This window comes from Balaenoptera physalus, assembly GCF_965194825.1.
Source record: "Balaenoptera physalus genome assembly, chromosome: 4".
Classification (NCBI taxonomy): domain Eukaryota; kingdom Metazoa; phylum Chordata; class Mammalia; order Artiodactyla; family Balaenopteridae; genus Balaenoptera; species Balaenoptera physalus.
The window spans coordinates 33165159-33189984 of NC_138891.1; the positions used below are offsets into that span (position 1 = coordinate 33165159).

The following is a 24826-nucleotide window of genomic DNA, read 5'->3' on the forward strand; positions in this document are numbered from 1 at the left end:
ATTAAAATTTTTTTGTACGTCAAGAAAGAGCAGTCAGTATTTGTTCCATTTTCCCTGTGAAATCCATGTATGTTGCAGCCTTTTTAGTTTTTTTTAACATCTGTAAGATAATTTCTTATAGGTATTAATTATTTTTTTAAACATTTCCATCATACATTTGTCTAGGCAGCTCCAGGACTGTTTTTTGTGTACATTAGCATTAAAGATGACCGAAGGAAGACTAGGGGTGGGGGGAAGGGTTAGGCCATGTAATTGTGTAGTCAGTCGCAAGCAGTAAATAGGACAGGAGTCGTTTTCTTCAGTTGTTTCATGAATTTTACCACTAGATGGTGCTAGAGGGCTGGGGACGGGAGCTAAGTCAGCATCTACCAGATGTTTATGTTGAAATTTGAAAATGTTTGATATTAAGAAATACTTACTTTTATAATTCACTTAGATATAGCCAAACATTATTGTAAATATAATGTTAGACATTTTTTTTTTTTACATGGTATGTGCCTAGTAAGTATTTATTGATTTGATAGCTGTCTTCTTGAGGTGTTCTGTCTGGGAGAAAAATCTCTGTTTATGAGATTTAAGTGACCCCCAAGCTTTATTTTGCCCTTGTTTTTTTGTTTAGTTTTTTCTTGTATATCACATTTCTCCAAAGTGATCATAAAATTTGTGTTTTAGGTTGTACTGTCTCTATGCACAATTTTGGCTTAGCTATTTACCTAAATTTATGGATTTTCCTAGTTACCATTCCCTTGAAGCTTTAGTTGAGAAACAAAATTCTGGTATACTGTTTGGAAATGCGAATAAAATGGTATGAATGGTATAATGAATATAACAGAGTTAGTAACCCACTGAAGATTTTCTGTTAGGTCAGTTTCTCTGCATGTAAGTTTTATGAGTAATAGAAAAATTTCTTTTTGAAAGTATCTGAATATGTTTCTCATTTGCATAAAATAAAGAATAACTTTGTTATTTATTGCTGCCTTAAGAGGGTCCTGAAATATTGAATATAATCCAAAGGCTTCATGTAAGAAATTTTAGATTTCAAGTTTAAGATTGTTTCCAAATTATCAATTAATTGAAAACCAGTCAAATAGAATTCTTGTTTTCTTCAATATTAATGCAGTAGTTTGTATTAACTTATGACACCAGCACAATATTTTATGCTATTCCTGTTGATATTATGTTAGTCATATAAATGATTCATTCTTGGTTGGCCTGGATAAGTAATTTTTGTGACCACAATGTGAGCATTGGTGTAAAAAACAAGCAGTATGATTCTGATGTTTTTGTAATATGGCTTTAAAAAAATAGGGATAATACTTTCTATTTTTTTCCTAAGTCAGTGTTTTAACATGTCCCATTGATTTAATCATGTAATTTCAGAGAATAAAGCCACCCTTACATAAAATGTACCCACTAACTCTACAGCAATCCAGTTTTAGAAACATGAAAGTGGGATTGAAATATTTTAAGGACCTCTTAGACTGAGGCCTGAATTTTAGAGGATTAAATGAAGTCTGGGGTTTGGTAAATTTCAGAGCACCAAATGGAGCCATTTGATGCTATTAAAGATGGTAGGTTCTTAGTTTTTAGGTTCTAAGGTGAACATGCCTTTAACAGAATACACACACACACACACACACACAGAGGGAAGTGGGTAATATCACTTTTGAGTGGGATATGTGACTTCTTTTTTGCTCACTTTAGCTTTTTAGAAGTTCGCAGATCGTTTACAGGAGTCTAAAGAAAATATCGTACTGTTTTGCATGTGTATGTCTGCTTTGTCTCCGTTAACCGGTAATGTTCCCTTTTCCTCAGCAAACATGCCTTCACTCCTGTTCTTTTAATGCTCCCCCTGGTTCCTTGCTGAGTGTTAGGAACAAATCAGGCATCTAGTCAGTGGTCAAGCAGCTGAAGGCTTTGAAAAAGAATGAAGGCTCAAAGGTTTATATCGAAGGAGAAACTATTCTAAGATTTTAAAAGCTACTCAATCTTTTTTGACTTGATTTATTGAGCTCCGTTCTTCAACTGAAGGTGTTACTTTTAAACGAATGATATCCCTATTAATGATGGGATATAGCTCAAAAGGAAGACTATTTTAAAACTCTAGTTTTTCTAAAATAAGGACTATTAAGTGGCTTTTGAATAAACTATATATACTTGATTATTAACCAAGCCTTCACATTCTCTTCCCTACCCTTAGTACATGAGGGTTCAAATGCAGCATAGGGTATAATAATGGCAAACATAAGTTCAGAGTGTTTTATCCAAAATCTACTTGTCTTAATACTCTTTTTTTTGTTGTTGTCACACTTTTTTTTTCCTCTGAAATAACCGGTTTAAAATCAGTTAATTGACTTAAGTCTTTCAAATGCGCTGCTTAAAAAAACACAGTTGAACTTTCTTGCCTACCCCCCGCACTGTGCAAGTTTTTCTCATGTGCATAAGACATAAATAAACACAGACAGGGGATAATGGCTAAAGGTTGTGTATGGGCCATAGATACAATGACAGAAAGACCTAGCAATCCATATTTACTCAGTTACATCTGCAGTGAATGAGCTGTGTTGAAAACAGCATTTTCTTTCCCAAATCTTAGGGATCAAGGTTAGATAGAGTTCTCTCTACTTCCTCTTCTCTCAGAAGTGGCTTCAGAGCACCAGCATTTCCTGGAAGCATTTCCTGCAGTGCGCTGGCATTGCTGTGGCCTTTTCTGCACCTGTAATCTGCTCCTTCAACCTTGAGCCATGATCCCTGCCACTCAGCGACACACCACCTCTTGTTAATTTCACTTTTTTGGTATGCCGTAATGTTTTTCTCAGTTCCAAATTATACCCCAATTTCATATCATTTCAGTTCTCTTTTCATCCATATTTCGATGGGCTCAAGCGAGGGTAATCAAAAGACAAATTTATTTACACTTTGTACATATTGACTTCAATAAACAAGAGAAGGCCTCGTGGCCTTTAACTCCTACACATCAGTATAATCATAGTATATGCGGACCTCTGATCTTCTGACACTTTGCAGTGATCGGATGCTTTCACTCCTTGTTCTGATATTTGATTTCTTGAACAGTCTTCTTGAAAATGAGCGACACATAAAAAAGTAAATTATTGGATCCAGGCACACGTTGCACGCAGACAAGAAAAGTGTCATTTCTTTGGCGTAATATAGGATTTTGTGTGCCGATTCATCTAAAAGTCTGTCCAAGTGACTAAAAGTAAAAGGAATCCTGCACAAGTGATAGGGTAGAAAACAGGTGAAAAACACAGCCACGACCACTCTAATGCTCTGGTTATGTTTTCGCTTTCGGCTTGACTGGCTTATGAATTGCCTGCTGGATTTGTGGATGTACCTGGATATGGCTATGTAACATCCTATCAGCATCACTAGCACAACCACAAACAAGCAGCTATTGACATAAATGATGGCCTTATGCCATTTCACTCCCAAAGGACTCTTAAGTTTCATGCACTCATGAATATTTTCCCTAGTTGGTTGACCATTTGTTAGAATGATGTTTGGCAAGGACAGAACAGCCATGAACACCCAGACACCAAGAGATAAAACCTTTGTAAAGGTTATGCTGTACATGCGAGAGTCGCCAAATGGCTTTACCACCTTCAGGTAGCGATCAATGCTTATCAGCCCAAGAAACACGATGGAAGTGTACATGTTGGCGTAAAATAAGACCGAAGTGTATCTGCAGAGGATAAACTTGAAGTACCAAGGTCCAAATCCTGCATCGTGGACTATTCGAAATGGAAACGTCAGCGTCATTATGAGGTCAGCAACCACTATGTTCTTGAGATAAAATATGAAGCTGGTTTTATTCCTGATGTGGAAGAAGATGCACGCTGCTAGGCCATTCAGCAAGATGCTCGCCACAAATATAACGAGGTAAAGCCCGGGCAAGACGACAGTGTCAAATTCGTTGTTAACGGTGGTGTTCTTTCCAGGTCCGTCGCTTGTGTTACTTGGGGTGTGATTCCCTGGACCGCGCAGCGCGTTATCTGTAGGAGAAGCGGGGAGACATCACTTCAGTGCTTTGCATGCGTGCCCTACACACTGCTGGGCTTCCTCACAGGCTGAACTGTTGCCGTTTCGGGCTAGTTAAAAAATGTCTTTAGTAATTTAAAGACTCAATTTATTGCCCTGTGAATATTTTGAGTGCCTAAAGAATTGGTGGCCTCACACAACGAGGTCCTACTGTATGGTGCAGCGAACTATACTCAATTTCCTGTAATAAACCATAATGGAAAAGAATATGAAAAAGAATTGTGTGTGTGTGTGTGTGTGTGTGTGTGTGTGTGTATATATAACTGAATCACTTTGCTGTACACCAGAAACTAACATTGTAAATCAACTATACTTTAATAAACAGACAAAAAAACATTAAAAAAAAAAAAAAAAGAACTGGTGACCTCACCCCTAAATCCCTCACCCCCAAGTCCCTTGAGTAAAATGTGAATTTCTGGTTCTCTATGCTAACTGTTTGAAAATGAAAATAAGTATACCAGTGAAGATTATCTTGATTAGATTTTTAATTCAGTGTTTGATATCCTTACAAATAGAATCAACAAAATTTGGGAGCAGAAAATTAGAATTTTATATAACAGAATGGTAGCATGTGGTTATTCTTTTAGTGCAGTCTTTGGCAGGCTCTTTGAAATACCTTTTTCTCTCTCTTAGTTTTAAGCTATTTAATCATCAAGAATTGGGAAAGAGTAAAACTAGCAGATCATTTTGAATTTTTTTGCCCGTGACTTTTTTTTTTTTATAATACTTAAGAAACTTTAGGGGGGCTCCCCTGGTGGCGCAGTGGTTGAGAATCTGCCTGCCAATGCAGGGGACACGGGTTCGAGCCCTGGTCTGGGAAGATCCCACATGCCGCGGAGCAACTGGGCCCGTGAGCCACAATTACTGAGCCTGCGCGTCTGGAGCCTGTGCTCCGCAACAAGAGAGGCCGTGATAAGTGAGAGGCCCGCGCACCGCGATGAAGAGTGGCCCCCGCTCGCCGCAACTAGAGGAAGCCCTCGCACAGAAACGAAGACCCAACACAGCCATAAATAAATAAATAAATAAATAAAAATTGTATAACTTTAAAAAAAAAAAAAAAACTTTAGGGACCAGTGTTAGGAAGAGAAATAAAAAGGAACGATTGTCATTGATATTTAAATTCATTATCAAGGAGGACAGTTATTAAAAATAATTGCAGTCTGGTACCTATTTTAATTTACAAGTCTAGATTATACCTACTGTGCTGAGAATATGAAGATTTTAAACCTTTTGCTATTTTGGAATTTTGAGTTCATGTTGTTGAAGACCTGTACCATACCACTGTATCATATAATCAGTGAAATGGTTTATGAACATTGGATTTGCATGACAGCCATGAGAACGGGCCTCTCAGATCTCCTACTGCAGGGAGTGTAATTGATGGGCAACTCCAGCTCAGTGTTCTGAACCCAGCACTGTTTTCTTGCTGATGCCACGCTTCCCACGGACTGCTCCCAGCCAGTAACTGAGCACATGATACTAAGACAAGCCTGTTCCTGGGACAGTAGGGGTTTCTCTGACGAGTGACTTTGGCTGGAGGACTTTTCATCAGTCTGGTCAAAACTTTCTTCAAACTACACTGAAGTCTGAATCTTCCTACTCCGCCTCTTTGCTCCCCTCTCTCTTCCACAGAGGTCAGACCTGAATAGCTGTCAGCAGTCCCTCTGGGCACGCCCCCCCCCCCCCCCCCCCGCCATAAATCTCTTGGCCATCCAGTTACGTTCTGTCTTTTTTTTTTTTTAAACTGGAACTAACAATTTACAAATGAACTGTTTGGATGTAAGTTTACAAGGAAGGTCATTTCTGAATTTTCACGTCTCACTAATAATGTTTACTATAATTACAATTATGTTTTGGAATGATTTTGTTTTAGAGCTAACAGCGTGAATTTAGCCCTCATTTCCCTACATGACAGGCAGCAAAGTATATATTTTGTTTCCCTTCTTTGAAGAAGTGAACCAAGGAAGATAGTTTTGATGATTATAATCCAAAAACAGGTTCTTAAATTGCTGCCTGAAATTTAAGTGTAGGCTCTTCCCGAGTAACCTTGTCTTCTTTCTGATTCTTTCCCTTTTATTCTCTGCTACAAGTGTTTTTAAAAACTGGTTTCCCTGGCTTAAACGTCCTTACCCAGGCTGGTAATTTATACCTGGACTAGCCTGTTATGATGAGACCCACAGTATTATTAAGCTTTACAAGTTTAAAATGCCTGATTCAGCTGCCATCTGTACTACTGTTGCCAGTTTCAAATATTGTCTTGGAACAGTATCGTTCAAGCCTATTTTGACTTAATGAAGTGTCTCAGGCTTGGCAGCTTTTGCTCCACCAGATCGACATCAGCATCCATGACCTTAGAAGCTTCTTAAGATGTGCAGCTTTACCTGGGTTAAGATACCTGCTTGACTTAATTTCCCCAGTTAAACTATTAGCAGTTACTTTCGTCTAACCCAGAATAGAACCCTAAGGCAAGTACAGAGAGGACAAGTAACTTTTAATCAGGATAAGTGGTCTAGCTGAGGGACCCAGCCTGAAAAGGGGCAGCTACATCATCTCCTGGAACACTGGTTATACCTTGTAACAATTACTAACGAATGATTTTCAAAACCATTGTAAATGCAAGTAGAATGGTTCACGAACCCTAGCATAATAGGCATGGAGTATTTCCACCCTTAGTGTTGGCTCCCTGAATCTGCTGTGCTTATCCATTGTGGAACGGAAGGACCCGTACTCCTCAGGGTTGGGTAGGGATTTTGTGTCTGTTTGTGATATACTTTACAGTTTTAATTGTAGGAACAAGCACTCTTACTAAATGACGATTTACTGATCAGTTATGTTGATTATCAAACACAGTCTTAAATCAGCATGTCAGAAATAGTCCTTAAAGATACTCTGAGTCATAAATAATATCAGGTACGAGTAACCTTGTCCCACAGTGATTATTGAACCGTTTCGTGGCTTTGAGACAGTCTACTGATCATGTCACCTCACAGTTTTACTTCTTTAGTTTATGTATGGGATTAACGTTTTAGAATATAGGACTTCTTAATTCAATGGAATAGGCTTGGGCTTGTTTATTACTTCATTTACAAATTCTACATTTATGAGGCAGCTTAAACAAATTAGTGGTTAAAGCCTGTTACGGGTTATCCTATGCAATAATATGGTAGTAGAGAGAAAAATGGTTCCTGAGAAGCAGGAATAGCCATCTGTGGGTTGCTCTGGAAGGTTCAGAACTTAATATAGAGAGTTCTGTGTGACATCGATTTTTTTTTTTTTTTTAAGAATTAAGTCTGTGGTATATTCTTTCCTGCCAGCCTTTCTTCTCTTCTGTATCATTGCCCCAGTTTTTCCAAAGCCTGTGGCTATGCCCAGAAGCGTTTCTCTGCAATGTTCCCACTCAAGAACAAAGACCGTTAAAAGTGAGTGGCTTTCTTTCCCCAGGCGGTTTTATCATGTTGTTCTTTGCTTGTCAGTAAAGAGCTTGGCCAGGTTAGGGAACATTTTTAATGACAAGTAGTTTGGTGATTCAATTAAGAAAAAGTAGAAGCTGTTTTTACAGTGTAAAGGCTGTTTTCTCACAGCTCACACAATCCTTGTCTCCCAGGATGTTATTCCTGGTTTGTTTAGTGCAGAGCTTGATTGCAGTGATAATTGAGGGTAAAAATCCCTTTCTTATTCTCCCCTCTGCTCCCCCTCCTCCAACTCCTTTTAAATTAAACTAGCAGAGGCAATGACATAAGAACACTGGTTCCACAGCAAATCATCATTTTGTGCCAGTGTGTTTGTGAGAGTGGTTTTGTGGTATGTGTGTTGCATCTGTGGCTGCCTGTGTTTGTGTGTAAGGGGGATTGTGTGTACACCTGTGTGTGCTGGAGAAACGCATGGGGTTTGTAGCCAGATGTTGCATTAGCCACATGTGGCTCCTGTATTGGACAGGGCAGATAGAGGGCACTGCAGACAGTCCTCTTTGACGATGCTGGTTCAGTCACTTCAGGACTTTGTAACATGGAATAAATAGCGGCCATTTTGCTGGATCTTCTCAGAGTTAAATGCTCTGCATACATTTCAAGCACAGTATCTAGTACTTAGTAGATGTTCACTCTCTTGACTTGTGTCTCATTAATAGCAGTCACATTCTGAATGATATGTATTGAAGAATCTTGGTCCTTTGGCTTTTGGTGAAGCTGCATTGTTGCTCGTTGGGGCATGTCACACTTTGGCACAAAGTGTGAAAATATCAACGATGTATCACTGCTCTACCTGCCAGGTGGGAATGAAATACCAAAGTCACGCAAATTACAGGGTGTCACTCCCCTGGCACAGCTGCCCTTGCATGATCATTTTCTAGCTACCCAGTAGTGTAGGTAGATGTTGTCTTGACCTGTTGGGGAATCTCAGTGAACCTTGATCTAGACTGTTACATCTGAAAAGTAATATGTACTTTAGTTTGGGTATGAAAAACTTCCCCAATTATTAGTTTAATCTTTCTTGTTCTTTTAGAGATGGTCTCTAGATGAAACAAAGCTTAAAAACAAAGTGACGGCAAGTTAAATTTCTCTCAGTGATGCCACCCTGCATGTTTGCTGTTTTACATTTAATGAAGGGCAAGGATAAATGCTGGTTTATTTTGTTAGTTGGTTGGTGACCGCTAAAACCCCTAAATTGCCACATAGTGTAAATAACAGTTATTGATCAAGTAAGATTTTCTTTGCATTTTTCCCTACAGCTTACCTGGTAATTTTGCAAGTGTCAAGTTGAGCCCCATTCTTTAGTTCTGAGGGACCGTAAACAAAAATACGTGTCAGGAAACACTTGGGGATGACCGAGGCAAGGGCTCAGCTAGGTTGGTTATTCCTAGTTTGATTTCTGGGGGGCCAGGGTCGGGGGTAGAGAAACAGTTAGGCAGGAATTTGAACACACCGTGTCTCGATCTTTACTTTTAAAAAAAGAAAAAAAAAAAAAGGTATCCCCACGATTCAGAAAAGGCTCGTTCTTTGGATAGGAACACCTGTGCCACATAAGAATTGTCTGCTTTTCTGTGCTCTTTCAGTGTGCCCGGAAGCGTGGACTGTTTCTGTGTATGCTCTCTCCATCCGAATGCCACTGTGTGGCCCTGGGAAAGTTACTTAACATCTCTGTGACTCAGTGTTCTCATCTCTGAAATGAGAATAACAGCAGTCATACAACAGGATTGTGATAAGGATAATGTGACATAGTCCATAAGGCGCCTGTCAGAACCGAGGTCCAAGAATGTCCTCAGGACATACTAGCCTATGCCTTGCCATCCTGCTTCTGCCTCATTCTACACGCCCCGGCCCCTCACCTCAGCACATGTACTTACGTACACGTATGATGAGACTTTTTAACAATCTCCAATTGTATATAAATTAAGAGATCTAGCGCTGATATATGTGAAGGGTGTTTTGTAAGCTCAAATACATTCAGCATCCAATCCTTCCTGTAATCTCTAGGGTTCTAGTTTTGGCTTTACACTAACCAGCTGTGTGACCTTCATCGTCACCTGACCTTTTTGGAATTTCGGACTGAAGGCCCTAAAAAAATCCCTATCAGGACTCAGATTTACGCGGGCTTCTACGTGTTCCTCAAACACAGGTTCCCATTAAGAATTTATTATCATTTGAACGTTTGTCTTGTAAGTCCCTGTATTTCTCTGTGATAACTGTATTCCATCCAACCTCAAAGTTTGGCTAGGAGTGAATAATTAGATTAGCTTTGAGTGACTGGTGTGTGATCTTGGCTAAGTACCCTAAAGTACCTTTCTGAGCTTCAGATTCCTCACAACCTTTTTATCAGGATTACCTGAGACCACGTGTGCACGTGACGTTGCTTTGAATGCTGTAGGACGGTTCCCCCCGGTTCTCCTTGAGCAGCCTTCTCTGTGTCTAGTCCCTGTTTTCTGACTTCCCTCAGGTGTTGATCAAAGAGAGAAGAAATCCTGGGAACTGTTTTCATAAGTGTGTTGCTGAAGTCAGATGTGTTTCGGGAGCAGTTCCCCTTAGGGAAGTCGCACTGTTTCTCATGAAATGAGACCATGTGAGACCTTCGTGCCCCCTCACTGATATTGCTTCTATACCACGCAGCTGCAGAGAGCCCCCAAGTAAGCTCGTCCCCTCCAAGTACAAGGCAATCTTCTGGTGGCATAAGCAGTTGCATCTGCTGAGTCAACAGGGAGAGAGTACTTTGGAGGCAAAAGTATATTTAAGAATTGGGCCGCAAGTGGAGAGGCACGTGTTTCTTTCTCTGTTACTTTGTCCTTCTCTCCTGCTCCCTAGTAACACGTGAAGTTCAGGTGCTGGATTTGGTAGTAGATGGAAAAAGTGGTGTCCGGATTTTCAGTGATTTCCTCCCCTCCACCGATCATCTCTTTTGAGAGTTTAGAAGCCCTGCCCATGCCTCTCACCTTGAATCGCTAGGGTAGGTGGTATATAGTGGGTGGTCAAAAGGTATCCATTGGTTAATGGATCATAGACAATGATTAGGGCTCTTAGACTCTTGCCTTTTTGAGTGCCAGTGTTGCAGTGTTTTTAAAGTAAGGCAAGGAGGTAAAAGCCTCCTTTTTTTTTTTTTTTCACTTATTAAAGTTTACTGGGATTGAGACGGTTTTCTAAACTTCATAATAATGACCCTTGGATTTCAGCAAACCTTCTTTTCTTGAATCCAACTTCTCATGGAAACATTTCAAGGAGTTTACGTGAAAGACATCTCTAATTTTCTGTTCCTCTGTGGGCAAGTTATGTGGTTTTCCATCTTTTTGGCTTCACTTATACCTTACTTGATAACAAGAAATCCAATATGGCTTATCCACACTGGAGGAAAAGCAGTGTCTAGAAGTGGGTGAGCCACAGCAGCAGTAAGAGATAGCAGACAGCCATGAAGGAGGACACGGAACAGAGGCTGGGAGAAAATATTTGCATATCATGTTTCTGATGAAGGATTAAATTCAGAACATACAGAGAACTTTTACAACTTCCTAATAAGGAGAAAACAGCCCAACTAAAAAGTGGTCTAAAGATTTGTATAGACATTTTACCAAAAGCACATGAAAAAATGCTCAGTATCATTAGTCATTAGGGGAATTCAAATAAAAACCGCAGTGAGATACTATTTCACATCAACCAGAATGGCTATAAATAAAAAAGACAATTAGAAATGTCACCGAGGATATGGAGAGATAGGAACCCTTGTACACCGCTGGTGGGAATTTAAAATCATACGACCACTTTGAAAACAGTTTGGTAGTTTCTTAAAAAGTTTAACCTAAATTTATCTTAGGACCCAACAATTCCACTCATAGGTATCTACTCAAGAGAAATGGAAACATAGACCTATGCAAAGACTTATATGCAAGTAGCATATAAGTTTTTAGTAGCATTATTCATAATAGCAAAGAGAGTTGAATCAACCCAAATGTCAACTGATGAATGGATAAACCAAAGGTAGTAAAGTCACATAATGGAATACCACTCAGCAATAAAAAGGAGTGAAATACACCTATAATATGGATGAATTCAGAAACGTTTTGCTAGGGAAAGAAGCCAGATGCAAAATACCATTGAGATGAAATGTCTAGAAGAGGCAAATCTATAGTGGTGGAAAGTAGATTAGGGCTAGGGGTGGAAGTGGAGACTAACTGTATGGGTATGAGGGGTTTTATTAGGGTGATAAAAACTGGATTATGATGATGGTTGCACAGCTCTATAAATTAATTACAAATCATTGAATTGTACATTTAAAATGGATGAAAATTATAGTATGTAAATTATATTTGAATGAAGTTAAAAAGGAACAAAGAGTATACAGAAAAGGAAAGGAATAGATACAAGCTAGCAACTCACTGTGCAATAATGGATGAGTTTTCAAGGCCAGGGAAAAGTACCTAATAAGCACATTCCCTATCCCCTCTTGAAGAAGATAGTGAAATGCAAAATACGTTTAGCAAGAGTTTCCACCCCTTGAAGTAGGTGAGGGGCACTGCTTAGTGATCTGGATGATTCATTTATGAGTTTCTTCTTTTAGAATTTGGTTCAAAATCCAGAGACCCTGGCTGTGGGTGATTATTTGTACTTTGGGGGCATCCATACTCCCATTTTCTTAATTCCTATTGAAACTATATGAGAGAGTTGGGTTTTAATTAGTTCAGACATGATATTTGGATTTTTCTGGAGTCCAATTTGTTTTCCAGATTTGGGAAATGAGATGTTTTTTTCTCCTCAACTGGCTTACGAGAGTATCCTCTTGCCTCCTTCGTCTCTTATACTAGCTTCTCTAGATGAAATGCTTCCCCTAATTTAGGCCACGGCTTCTCATTTTTTCATTTTCTTTTTCTCATGAGTGTTCGTGTCTCCTTGGATGGTTGGCCATCACCTCTCTTCTACAATCTTCCCTTCCCCAGACTTCAGTCCACTGTGTACGTTGGAGTGTGTCGTCTGTCTGTGTTCCTCAAACTCAGCATTTCTAAACTTTATTAAGTCTTTCCTTTCTTTGGCACAAATCATTTTCCTTTCATCCCTGTTTATGAATATTTGGTTCATCTCTTAGTCGAGAGAGTCTAAGACCTCAGTACTGGATTGGATCTTTCTCTCTTCCTTGCCCCCATCTAGTCAGTCACTTATCTAGACTTTCTACTTCTTCTGTTACAATGTCATTCCTTTGTTTCTGTCCTCACCTTGCTACTCCCAGTCATCTTCCAGATCCAGGCCCTCCTAGTAGCATGTGCGGCCCTGTAGTGACCTCCTCTCTGGTCTTCCTGCTTCTTGCTTCTCTCCTCTTGAAGGTGTCCTGCTTCTTGTTGCTAGATTCTTCTTTCTAAATTACCCATGTCATCATGTTCTCTAACCCTGAGTATGATAAGACAGGGAACTTCTTGAATTACAATTACTAATGAAATATAAGGAGTTATTTTTTTACTGTTGGAGATCATGGAGTGTGGAAGCCAAAAGATGCGGGGTTCTGATAATTAAAAGTTGGCACTCAACTTTGGGAAAAACCTTCTTGTCCCATAATTAATCCTCTGAATCAGATGACAATAATACCTACTCTATAGAATCATTATGAGGTTAAATTAGAATATATGATTGTAAATTATGTGCTTTGTGAACGTAGTGTTTTGCTTGTGTTATTTCCATTAATCCTTGCCCTCATGAAATTCAAGATCATTTTTGTCTTATCAGGAATTCTCTCCGTTAACCTAACTGTTGCCTCTCAGGGGCATGCCTTGTGTTTAGCCCCTGATTTTTCTTCATACCCATTCCTGCTCCTGAATGACCTCCTTTCTCCCCCTCTTTCCCTACCTTGGGAATCTCTACCTCCCCTTCAGTGTCAACCAGAATCTGACCTTTTCTGTGAGGTCATTTTCTCAAAGTCTACTCATGTTCCACGCTCTGGGATTAAAAAGAGGGTAAAGGAGGGTAAGTTTCTGCCCTTAAGGAATTTAGAATCTACTTGAGGATCCAGACGTAAACAGACCACAAAATACAGAGTGAGAGGTTGGGATGCTATAGAAATCCAGAGGTAGAGGTGTCCCCTGATGACGGGAAGCAGGGATCAGGGAGGTTCCATGGCAGCTTCGATGCCTGGGTTGTGGCAGGTTTGCTGAAGGTCTGATGGGAAAGGAGCACGTGGAAATGCTGAGCACGGCCCAAGGTAACGTGCAGTAGTCTGCTGGGGAGATGATGATGGCCTTGAGTGGTGGAGAGATGTGACAGATTTGAGGCATATTGAGCAGTGAGTGGCTGACTGATGTTGGTGCAAAGGGAAGAGGAGTGTCGTGTCCTCCCGGTATTTGGCAGTGGGTGTCGGTCTCTTTCACTGATGTTAGGGCCCATGAGAGGAGGAGCACGTGAAAGAATGGGTGGAGTTCAGATTTCGATTTGTTGATTTCAGGATGCCCATGTAGCATCCATGTGGAGATGCCTACTAAGGAATTGAAGATAGAGGTCTGGAGCCTGGGGAAGTGCTCCTGGCTGGTGAGGTACATTTAAGATCAACAGAAGATCTGTGATAGAAAAAGCGATGGGAGTGGCTGAGGTTGCCCAGGATGAACCTGCCCAGTAGAGTGAGAATAGGAGAAGGCTGACTTCGAAGTTTTTAAGGAGCAATTCTCGGGAAAGTGAAGTGCCTGAAGGAGTGCTCAGAGAATTGGAAGGATTATCGGAAAAGATTAATGTCCTGTGAACCAAGATGGGAGTTTACGAAATGAGAAGTTGTAACTAGTTTTATCCTGCAGGGAAGTCAAGAGACCTAGGACAGCCAAGCGCCATTGGATGGGATTTAGTAACAGAGAGGTCATTGTTGGTCTTTGCCGGGGCTGCATATGTCGTGCTGCCTGAGTGCAGGGGCTGGGGAGGGGGGGAAGTAGGGGCAGAGCAGAGGACTGATGACAGAGGGTTGGGTAATACTTGTGAGGTGAGGAAGTAAGGGAATGATTTCAGACAACTCTTTCCAAAAAAAAAAAAAAAGAACAAAACACTATGCTTACCATGGGAAAAAGAGAGAGAGGGTGGGGGATAGAGGTAGATACAGTACTGATGGAAGATTCTGCTAAGCTTCTCATTTCATGTCTTACATTTTTAAATATTTTCCTCACTTGGCTTAAAAAAACAAAACAAAAACCAAACAAACAAAAAAACCCTTGCTCCTACCCCTAGCCGAGTACGGTGGCAGTGTGGTGCCGACCCCAGCTCTGTTGCCTTTCAGCTTCCTCAGCCTCCATCTCCTCATGTGTACAGTGGGTGTGATGATATATCCATTATGGGGTGAGGTTGAAGTGAGGATGTTTATGAAGCATCTGGCACAGCTGTGCAGGGTATGGGCTAAGTCTTACAAGCCCCTGTTGCATGTCGTAGGTACACAGTAGAATGCATTTAATGATTGATGGGTTAGACACGGGGTGAAACCCATTTCTCACCACCTGAGAACTGTTGCGTGGTTTGTGGTTTCAGCCGCCCCGTAAGGACTCATTTGATCTTTTTGCTCCGAGAGCTTCGTTCCAGTTGCCTCTGAGCCTCATCTGCCTGCTCTTTCTTCAGCAGCAGCACCGAAGCTCCCGGACCCCCCGTGCAGTTTACAGCAGAGCCGCTGTGCATACTCTGCGCGTCCCAGCGCCTGCAGGGTGTTGCAATGAGCATTGCTTCAGCTGTAGTCATGGGCTTGGGTCCAGGACCTCACTGATGGGCAGGGGCCCTGTCATGCCACCTACCGGTCCCCTAGCTGAGAGCTGACGTAAACCTCCCAAGAATGTGATGTCTGTGGCAGTCCTGGGTTTCACAGCCATTCCTGAGGTTAGATGGCGTCGATGCTTAGAGGAGACTTTCTAGGTTTTTTCCAGCCAAACATTGATATGATCCTTTGACTATTAACTGTGTTGCGATGTTGTTAGTTGTAAGCTGGCTTTTTAAATGAGTGAAATGAAATGGTAGAAAAGGATGAACATGTCCGCAGTGTCTCCTTTATCTTAGGCCTTGAACTTGGTGCTTGATTTCTCCTGCAACCCTCATAGCAGCCCGTGCCCTAGGTGTGTTTTATTCCCATTTTCTTCCCCGGCTGGGAAGATCTGAGGTGTAGACATGTTAATTAACTTGCCCTGACTCACACAGGCAGTAATGGGTAGGATCAGTATTCCCATCAGATCTGGCTGAAACCGTATCTGCAGTTTTTCCCATTATCCTGCCCTGGAGTCCACATGCAGAGCAATTCTGGGGTTGATATCGGAGGGCCGGAAACGGGAAGGCGAGGATAGGGCAGCGGTGGGATTCGTTTTCCCTGTCAAGCTCGTGAAGGAACTGCTGATCTTCTAAACTGGAGACGTAGTTTGGCTTGGCCTGAACCATGTGGAAGACAGCAGGAAATTTCACTTAAGAATCCAGATTTGGATCCTATCTTGAAAAAGAAGATCTGCCCACAGTGAGCGTGAACAATCCAGCAGTGTTAGCGGCCTCTTCCCTTTGGAGGGTATGCTGTCTGGGTCAGCAGCTCACGGCATTCTCTGCTGACGTCCCTGGGCCTCCTCACTCGGGAGCATCGCTCGCCAGATCCTGTAGACGCTTGATTTTGCAACTCTTGGTGCGTCTATCATTTAATCTTCTATGACGACATTTGACCTATCTGGCTCGTCAAATGTTCTACGTTGACTATAAACATGCCTTTCTTCCTCTTCCTCTGCCCCCTCTCTACCAACTCCTGATTTTTCTTGCTTCAGTGACCAACACTTAGCATTCTTCAAAAAACGACTTTCCTGGTACCTCTTAGCAACCCAGAAAGAATAGTGGCAGGAGATCTTGTTGTTCAGTGCACACCCGAGAATTAATTAATTGTCACAGTTGAACTTTTCTCTGTGCCCAGCCCTCTGCCGAGGCCTTTAAGTGAAAACCCTAACTGGTCGTATTGTTAAACTGCTTTTATGGTTGGAAAAATGGAGATTCTGTGTCTCAAGGAAGGAAAGGTTTATTAACGGTGGAGCAGAGGCTTGATTGAACCCAGGTGCACTGGATGCACAAACCTCCGCTGTACCCTGGAAGGGCAGCGGGAAGACCGGGGAAGCATCAGCACCCGGGGCTCCCGACCTGCTGCGATGGGCACACAGCTTTGTTCTCACCGTTCCCGGGCTAGGTCTCCACACGGGCGGGCAGCTGCTGTGCCGGGCTGGGGGCCTCCCTCCTCAGCAGGCAGAGCCGGCCGGTGTGCGCAGCGGGCCATGCGATCCTTAATTCTCCCCGGCTTCCCAGGGCCTCATTCATTATTGCCTTTCTGGTCAAGATTTGAAAGATAAATGCCAGTTAAATGCTTGCTCCCTAGAGCAAGCTCCGTAGAGCTTGCTGCTTATGATTTTTTGGACTGATTATTTGGTGATGGTGGTTCTCAAATGACAGAGTTGTAGTATAATTATCTCTCTTATTTGTCCTCCACTTTTCAACGTGTTCTTAAGAAGCTCACATCTGGAACTGCAAGAATTTCAGATCTGAGGGGTTTTTTTTTTTGGCGGGAGTGTGGAGAGGGGTCACTTTCTTGTAGAAAAGCTATACTAAGCCAGTAGAGCATATGGGAATACTGCTGTAGTCCCTAAAGTTCAGTGGAGAGATGTAATGTTCATAAGAACCACCTAATGCAAAGCTTCTGGTGAAAGGTGCAGCCTCTCTTGCATTTTGGAATCACCTGTAACATAAGAATCTTTCCCAAGTTAAGCCTGAGAGAGAGAGTGAGAGAGAGTGAGTGAGAGACAGTGAGAGACAGTGAGAGAGAGTGAGAGGTAGGGGTGTGTGTGTGTGTGTGTGTGTGTGTGTGTGTGTGTGTGTGTGTGTGTGTGTGTGTGTGTGTGTGTGTGTGTGTGTGTGTGTGTGTGTGTGTCTTCGTGTCTTCCAATGCTGCTAAGATATAGCTCTGCTGAAGGCCTTGGGAAAGAAACAAGTTACCTCACCGGGTATAATTGACTTCTTTCTGTGATAGAATTAGGTCACTGTATTCATAAGGCACTTCATTAATGCAGGCTTGGAGTCAGTGATCCAAAGGTGTTGGAATGCAAAGCACACAGCCTGCATTCTGGTTTTTCAGGTACTACCCTAAAGTTCTCTTTGCAAAGTTATGCTTGACATCTGTAGCTTACAATTAAGCATATTTTGGTTCACATTTAGATTTAACATTTTTTTTTTTCCAGGTGACCTCTGATTACTTACTTAGTTACTCACTCACTCACTCACTGATTGATGTAGGGAGGGAGGAGGGGAGGGTGGGAGGGTGGTGTGAACTGGGTTGCAAACCCCTTGAAGGCAAGGTTTGTGTGTAATGGTTGGTTCCTTATAACCTTACCCCAGACCTGGTCATTGTGCAGGTCAGGAGCGTCAGCGAGCTTCAACAACTTGCCCAACGTCACACAGACAGTGAGAAGCAAAGCCAGGAGATGAGCTCCAGTTTTTGTGGCCCCAGAACAGGCTGCCTCTCTGCCGTGCTACTTGGCTTGATCAGTGGCACCTCAGAAGTAGCCTGGATGGTGTCCTGGACCTCAGTGCAATCGGCAGGTGTTACGTTTTTGACTGAGCCTTTGACTCTGACCCTGGGCAAAGCATTTTAGCTCTCGGAGCTTGAGCTTGCCTGTCTGTGAAATGAGGAAAATAATAAATACCTGGCCTGGCTCCCAAAGGCAATGTGAGAATCTGGAGAGATAATATGTGCAAGTCCATTTTATATTGTAAGTGCTACAGCAATGTAATTCATGGCAAATGTTTTTTCTGCTTAACAATAAAAATCTTATTACTCATATAGTCAAATTTTATCGTTTCCATAATTGAAATGTATATTTTTATGTTCTGTTTAGGGAAAGTCTAATGTATACACAGTGAAATTCTGGACTATTAATACAGAGTTAGCTGGTCAGAGAGGTTACGGGCTACAGTCCCAATAGCCAGAGTAGTGGTTTTGAATGAATATGTTCTAACCCAAATGCATTTCAAGTGACTTCTGGTCCCTTAAAAAAATTTCTCAGAATCTAAGACCCCAGGTAAAGTCTTTAGTTGTTTGATTACCATTTACCAACCTATTAAGAAAGGAGAGTACTTTTCACAGGCTTATGGAGATGTTGTTCCTTGTTTTTGAAGGGTCATTCCATGGCTTAAGCATTATAATTAAGGGTCGTAATTATTCTTCATGGTGATGATGGTGGTTGTCATGGTCACCACTCTAATAAGGTCATCACTATGGTTATCTGGGTCGTGGATGAGTGGGTAGGTGTCCTCAAGGCCGCTCTCAATAGAATTGGGTGTCAAGTTAGCTACCCTAATTTTTCGCATCACAGATTAACGACACTGCAATGCTTTTAATTTAAATTAATGAATTAAGACAGGTACCTAAGAGACAAGTCTTCCTCCAGTTTCAACCCCTACCATCAATGGTAAAGATTCTTTAGTGAAGTCTTGAATGCTAGTGGATATTGTACAGTTTTTATCGGCATCAAACCCTCACTGTGTCTCATTTTTTTCCTCTCATAAAAACAAGAAATAGGAATTTTGGGGATTAACAGATGCACACTGCTATATATAAAATAGATAAACAACAAGGACCTACTGTGTAGCACAGGGAACTATATTCAATATCTTATAATAGCCTATAACGGAAAAGAATCTGAAAAAAATGACTGTCTGTAACCGAATCACTTTGCTATACACCTGAAACATTGTAAATCAACAATACTTCAAGTTATAAATAAATAAATCCCCCCACCCCACCCCCACCCCAATGTAGTAAAAGGATCTGGCATCACAGATAATTTATTTTGTATAATGTGTGTGTGTGTGTGTGTGTGTGTGTGTGTGTGTGTGTGTGTGTGTGAATACATATACACCCACATACATACATATATAACATTTTCTTTAAAGTAGTTCCTGCTGTCAACTTCACTGGCATTAATTATCTTTTTCTCTTTATGAACGAAGTGAAACAGTACAACCCAGGAAGGGCGGAGAGAATAGGAATTGGCAGGTGATCTCATGTAAGGCATGGCCAAAGACCAGGAGAAAAGCTGATCAAACACTGGTCCTCTGATGTTTCTAAACAGCTCACTGTGAAGTGAGGGGACTAAAGTGACGGATTGCAAATTCAAATAGAGCCCCAAATCTAATGTCAGTGAGGAAAGTGAGCCAGGTAGAAGAAGAAATAATCAGCAGCACCATCAGGCCAATAAAATACAGCTAACAGCTTCAGTGTTAGGAAAAATGATCAGGAAGCCTGGGGGCTGTGGTGAACTGGGGAGTGTTGCCCCACTCCCGGGCTCTGGGTTGTTGCCATGCAGGTGTGTGGGTCACCTGCCATGAGAGTATAACAAATGGATTTTTATATAAAATTGCATGAATTTTAAAAATTTAAATTAAAAAAAAATTCTGGCTTAATTTTATTAAAACAGACCAAATAAAACTTGTTTGTGGGTTACAGTTTGTGACATCTGACTTCATGGTGGGGCTGCCCCAGGGCTCTCCAAGGGGTTTCTACCAGTACCCTGGGGGACCTAGAGCCTTGTTACCCAGTGCCAGCTCCAAACCTGCCCCTCATTTTTAGTAATTTCCCCCTCACTTAATATGTTCCTTTTCACCTGAAATTGACGAGCTTGTAAGACAAGAGAGTTCATTATAGGATTTTAGAACTTAATGGCATTGTATTTACTTTGGGATGAATACTTTCTCAAAAGCTCTAAGGTTTCTTCTTCCTTGATGCTGATGCATTAGATTGAACTGAAATGGAAATGTTTTTATAGATGGCATTTTCATATGGTCCAACTTAATATGGCTAGCACTTGGGAAATTTTGGTAATTGGAATCAGGTGTACTGGGGAGAAGGGGGCAGACAGATTCTGCTAGATTAATTTTGAAGAAACAGCAATGTGGTAAAAGAATGTTCTACCATCTGCCTCCGTAGGATGGCTTCGACTGAGCTTTGAGCTGCTATCTCCATGCGGTCGCCCCTTTTCATTGTTGTACTGGTGGCTGTAGGCACTGTGTGAAACAAAATATACACAGATATTTTGTTTCGTCTTTGCAACAGGAAATTAGAATGTTTCGGGCTAAAGGGGAAAGAGAATATTGACGTTGAAGAGACGAAACCGTAATATCTGTTGAACAGTGATCATAATTACATTGATCACTGATACATTGATACAGTAGTTACCTTTTTGACGGCATCCACTGTTCTTTTATTTATTCATATTGCTTTGTATCATACGGTTTCTACATAGACAATTTTGACACAGTGCGAGACTTTATTTAAAGTTTTCATTTTCCAGGACTTTAACATGCTTGGTTGAAACAACCAAAAAGTAACGTAGCTGTTATTATTTGAGGCTTGCATGTTACTGTGTGCCGTGAGTAGCCGCAGGGTACCCAGTCACCATACGAAGGACCGGCCTCTTTATAAATACAACCAGTAAACAATTAATTTTGCAGCTTTTCCAACTTGTCCTTTAGTCAGTTTATCTAATTTGCAATGAGCTTTGAGAAGCTCATTGATGATTTGTTTTCAGGTTCATGTCTAACCTTTGAGTTTGGCAGTTATGAGGAGGGACAGGTTTGGACAGGCAGGTCTTTCACCCCAAAAGGAGTGTGGCAGGCCCTAAAATGCCTGGAATCTTGAGGCAACTCATGTCCATGAATTATTTTCTTGGGTCTCTTCTGTCAGCTCTCAGCCCGAGAGCCACACAGCTGAGTGCTAACAGCCCAAGTGTTTTTCTGTTATGATTTTTCTTTCTTCAACTAGATCATAAGCTCCTTTAGTGCAGGGACCTTAGAATATTTTGTTTCTGCAGCCCCCTATTATACTGGCTTCCACTTTGGAAGCAGCCAGAATCTTGATATTTTTAGCAAAGGGTTCTCTTTAGACTCAGGGACTTGGAAAAGTGGAGTTTCAGAAGACAGTTTGAGAGCCAGTAATATCTCTAACCTGAGAGCATGTCCAGACTACAGGCAAACCCTCCTCTGGTAGCTGAAAAGTCTGTGTTTCTGTCTTGCTAGTCACAATAACAACAACAACAACAAAGTTAATAAGAGTATGGGTTCAGCAAATGCTGACTAATATTATTTTGTGCCTAGGACTGTTCTAAATTATTAAGATAAATTTTAATTGATCAAAAAGACATTGGGATCAAATTGCAGATCTGCCACTTACTTAGGCAGGTCATCTAACCCCACTCTGCTTCAGTTTCCTCTTCTGTAAAACACTCATATAGGATTGATTTGAGGATTGAATGAGGTATTACCACAGTATTATGTCATTCAAGCCTTATAGATCTTTTATTGGAGCTTGGCATCTTGGAAAAGCTCACTGTATAGATGCTTCCTGAGTGGTAGTAAGAATAGTATGCCCATTTTTCAAATGAAGAAACTGAGGCTTGCAGAGGCTCCTTCAGCAGACATGTGCTGCTGGAGCTCACCCAGGCTAGCACACCTGGTGAGGGCACAACCTGGATTTGAACACAGGTCGGTCCAAGTGCTGGGCTCTTAACTACTCCTTTGCTCCTACTTCTGTGCAGCCTTGGGGGGTTCATGTGTTGATTATAATCTGATGTCTCTCCTTTGGGCAGACTAGGTAATCAAGTAGCTCCAACTTGATTGTAGGGCATGATGTGCCCAAGACAGCCACTTATCTACTTCAGTCAAGTAGTACAGTAAATAAATCACAAATCGGTACAATTTTACCTGTTAAGTTACTGACCAAAAAAAAGAGTTCCCAAATAGCAAATACCGAGTTTGCTTAAAACGCTAAGAAGTAGTGACTGAGAGCATGGTTGACTGCAGGCAGACATGGTTCAAGGTCAGAGCTCTGCTGCTTACTTGCATACCACTTAAGCCTCAGTTTCCTCAGCTGTAACACAGAGGTAACAGCAGTATGTGTCTTCAGGTTGTGTGAGGTTTTCTAAAAAAATAATCTATGTTAAAATGTGAAGTAGTCTTGGACATATATTAAGGTATCAGTGCATATTAGTGATTGTTGTTTCAACAGTAAGGTTTAGAAGGACAGTTTGTGTCATACAAGTTCTATCTAATACATTAGAAAAAGTCATTTAAGGAGTTACCTTCTTCCAAAATGTTGGAAATTATTATTAGAAATTGCCTTATAAGAGAAATTATGGAATCACTGATACGTATGACTTAATGTGATGGCTTATACCAGGTGAAACTTTATCAGTGCTCTTCTTCAAATGCATTTTTAGTGTAAGGTTTTTCACATTTGGAAAGTAAGAATGTCAATGAAAGTTAAGATGTGCTAATTACGTACAAGATGAAGAATAAATGTTCTGTTCTGCCCATGTATGAGGAGGTTAGAAAGTTTGGAAATTGTTGTCAGGTTGGATAGGGGCTTGGCTTTAATCAGTGGCCTTAAGCAGAAGGTTTGCCTCTCGTTTCTTGTTCACCTTGATGTTTTCCATGTGGTTCATCTCATCTGGTTTTAAACCACAGGGTCTTGGTTGCCTCTGCTCTCTCCTGTCTACTTCAGATAGTCAACAGCTATAGGAACTGCAGTTGGCCCTTCCACTTGTGCTAATGCAGAACTTCCCACCCGAGGAAGCAGGAGCAGACTGTCTTCATCTCTGTCTTGCAGAGGAAGGATCTGGGGCCTCTGAAGAGGTTGAGATCTGAGTAACATCACGTAGCTGCTGGGACAGAAAAGGGGAGGACCAGTCTTCCTCCTCATCACTGACTCTACAGCGTCCCCTCCAGCATCTGCATTTGGTTCAAGCCTTGGGTTCTTGTTAACCAACCCTAGTGCCTCAGCACATCACCCGGATCGTGGGAATCTAGCCATACAAGGGCCCTCTGACAACCATCCGATCTAATCCCCTCATTTTACTGTGAGAGGCGTCTGTGAGCTCCTGAGGAAGTAAGAGACTCAAGTCGCACGTAACCTTTGACATTGTCAACGCCCAAACCCCGGCTGGGCTTTCTGCTCTAAACCAGAGTCCTGTCACAGCAGCCCCCTGGAGACTGTGGGATGCTCCCAGGTGATTTCGCCTAAATTTCACCTCCCTTCTATCCTGCCTTCACCACCATTCCTTTTATTGGGCTCTGAGGGCGTTTCATGGGTTTTCCTAGTTTTTCCTCAGCTTATAGGAGTACAGAGAACAAATGGCCGTTCGTGTCTCTTCTGTCTTAAGTTTCTGTGGCATTTTTTCAGAGGACAGGGCTAAGGGTGAAATGTTTTTTGTTCTTAAAGGAAGTGAAACCCTGAGATACCAAGGAAGGAAGGAAAGTAGACGGACTCTGAAGGGGGGCACAGATACCACTAACCTAAATAAAAACATCCATTCTAATTTCGTTTTCCATCTCCCACCCATATCCCGGAGTGTAATAAGCCCTCTGAACATTCTGTCTCTAGCCAGGGAATTTTTGCCTCGGTCTCTTCATGAAATAGTTAGGATTTTCTGACTAATCACTTTTTCTTTTCTAGGCTACTTCCTTAAATATGGTATTCAGCAATCTAACTGCTCCTGCAGCCCCTTCTTCTTAACCCACGTATACCTGGAACACTTTTTGAATAGGTGTTGGAAACAGTAGTCTTAGGATTTTGCTGAAGGACTAAGATAACACATCCCCTTGATCCCTATTAGCTTCAAGGAAGAAAAGACTGTTAGCCTTGAACTGGCAGAAATAACAATACAGTATACATAAGATAATAGTATAAAATGAAAAGTGTCTGGCTCTGTTTGGCAATATAGAACCAAAGTTTTTGTTGTTCATTTTGCTAGTAAATCGGAGTCTCTGATCAGAATTATGAAAGAAAGTCCTTGTTAAAAATGGTAATATACCTAACTTGAAAGCAGATTCACTTTGAGAATACGATAGAAAATTCCATAGCAGATAAATCTTAACCTAGTAAATCGAAAAGTCACCCTACCTTAGGCTCACCTATCTTTAAAAATCCTTATTATAACTTAGAAGAGTTCAGATCTCCTTGCTGGCTTCTTGATTCCCTCAATGAAGTAAAAGCTTCCCCACGCCTTTGAATGTGAACCAGACCTAAGCTGTTCCTAAGCCGTTCGTCACTAGTTAAGCAGTTTTCTCAGTGACTTTCCTGACATGTTTTAACTTGATCTCTTAAGGAATCAGAAGGAGGATTGCCCTGTTCTTTGTGTTACAATGAAACGACTGAGATTCTTTTATCAAAATGAGGCAGTTAGGAGAGAAAATCATCTTTTTTTCTTTTGATCTCTTTTTAAAAGAAAAGTGAATAAAAGGTTATGAAACAAATTTCAGTTTGGGGTCTTGGGAAACAGTTA

At 41.3% G+C, this 24826-nt stretch overlaps 3 protein-coding genes across 32 annotated transcripts in view; 1 reads left to right on the top strand and 2 right to left on the bottom strand.

The window, feature by feature from the left end:
• MED12L (mediator complex subunit 12L) overlaps positions 1–24826 on the top strand; it is a 318558-nt gene that overhangs the window by 185381 nt on the left and 108351 nt on the right. The window lies entirely within an intron of this gene.
• GPR87 (G protein-coupled receptor 87) overlaps positions 1–24826 on the bottom strand; it is a 25409-nt gene continuing 583 nt past the window's right edge. Inside the window, exons 3-4 of one of the 2 annotated variants that reach the window (XM_082459625.1) lie at positions 8791–8841; positions 1–4013 (exon numbers count right to left, since the gene is read on the bottom strand). In XM_082459625.1, the coding sequence (XP_082315751.1) occupies positions 2971–4013; positions 8791–8824 (1077 nt within the window). In that variant the 5' untranslated portion in view covers positions 8825–8841 and the 3' untranslated portion in view covers positions 1–2970. The remainder of the gene's footprint in view (positions 4014–8790; positions 8842–24826) is intronic. The other variant, XM_082459626.1, reaches the window with a different exon arrangement.
• The window catches only part of P2RY13 (purinergic receptor P2Y13), a 36509-nt gene continuing 17463 nt past the window's right edge, over positions 5781–24826 (bottom strand). For 7 of the 27 annotated variants that reach the window (XM_082459656.1, XM_082459661.1, XM_082459651.1 and 4 more), the window contains 2 exons: positions 12746–12917; positions 8969–9216 (listed from right to left, as the gene is read on the bottom strand). The gene's annotated coding sequence lies outside the window, so the exon portion shown is untranslated. Of the gene's footprint in view, positions 8483–8968; positions 9217–12745; positions 12918–16672; positions 16825–20460; positions 20621–21492; positions 21560–24826 lie in introns of those variants that run through there. The other 20 variants (XM_082459659.1, XM_082459650.1, XM_082459658.1 and 17 more) reach the window with 8 other exon arrangements.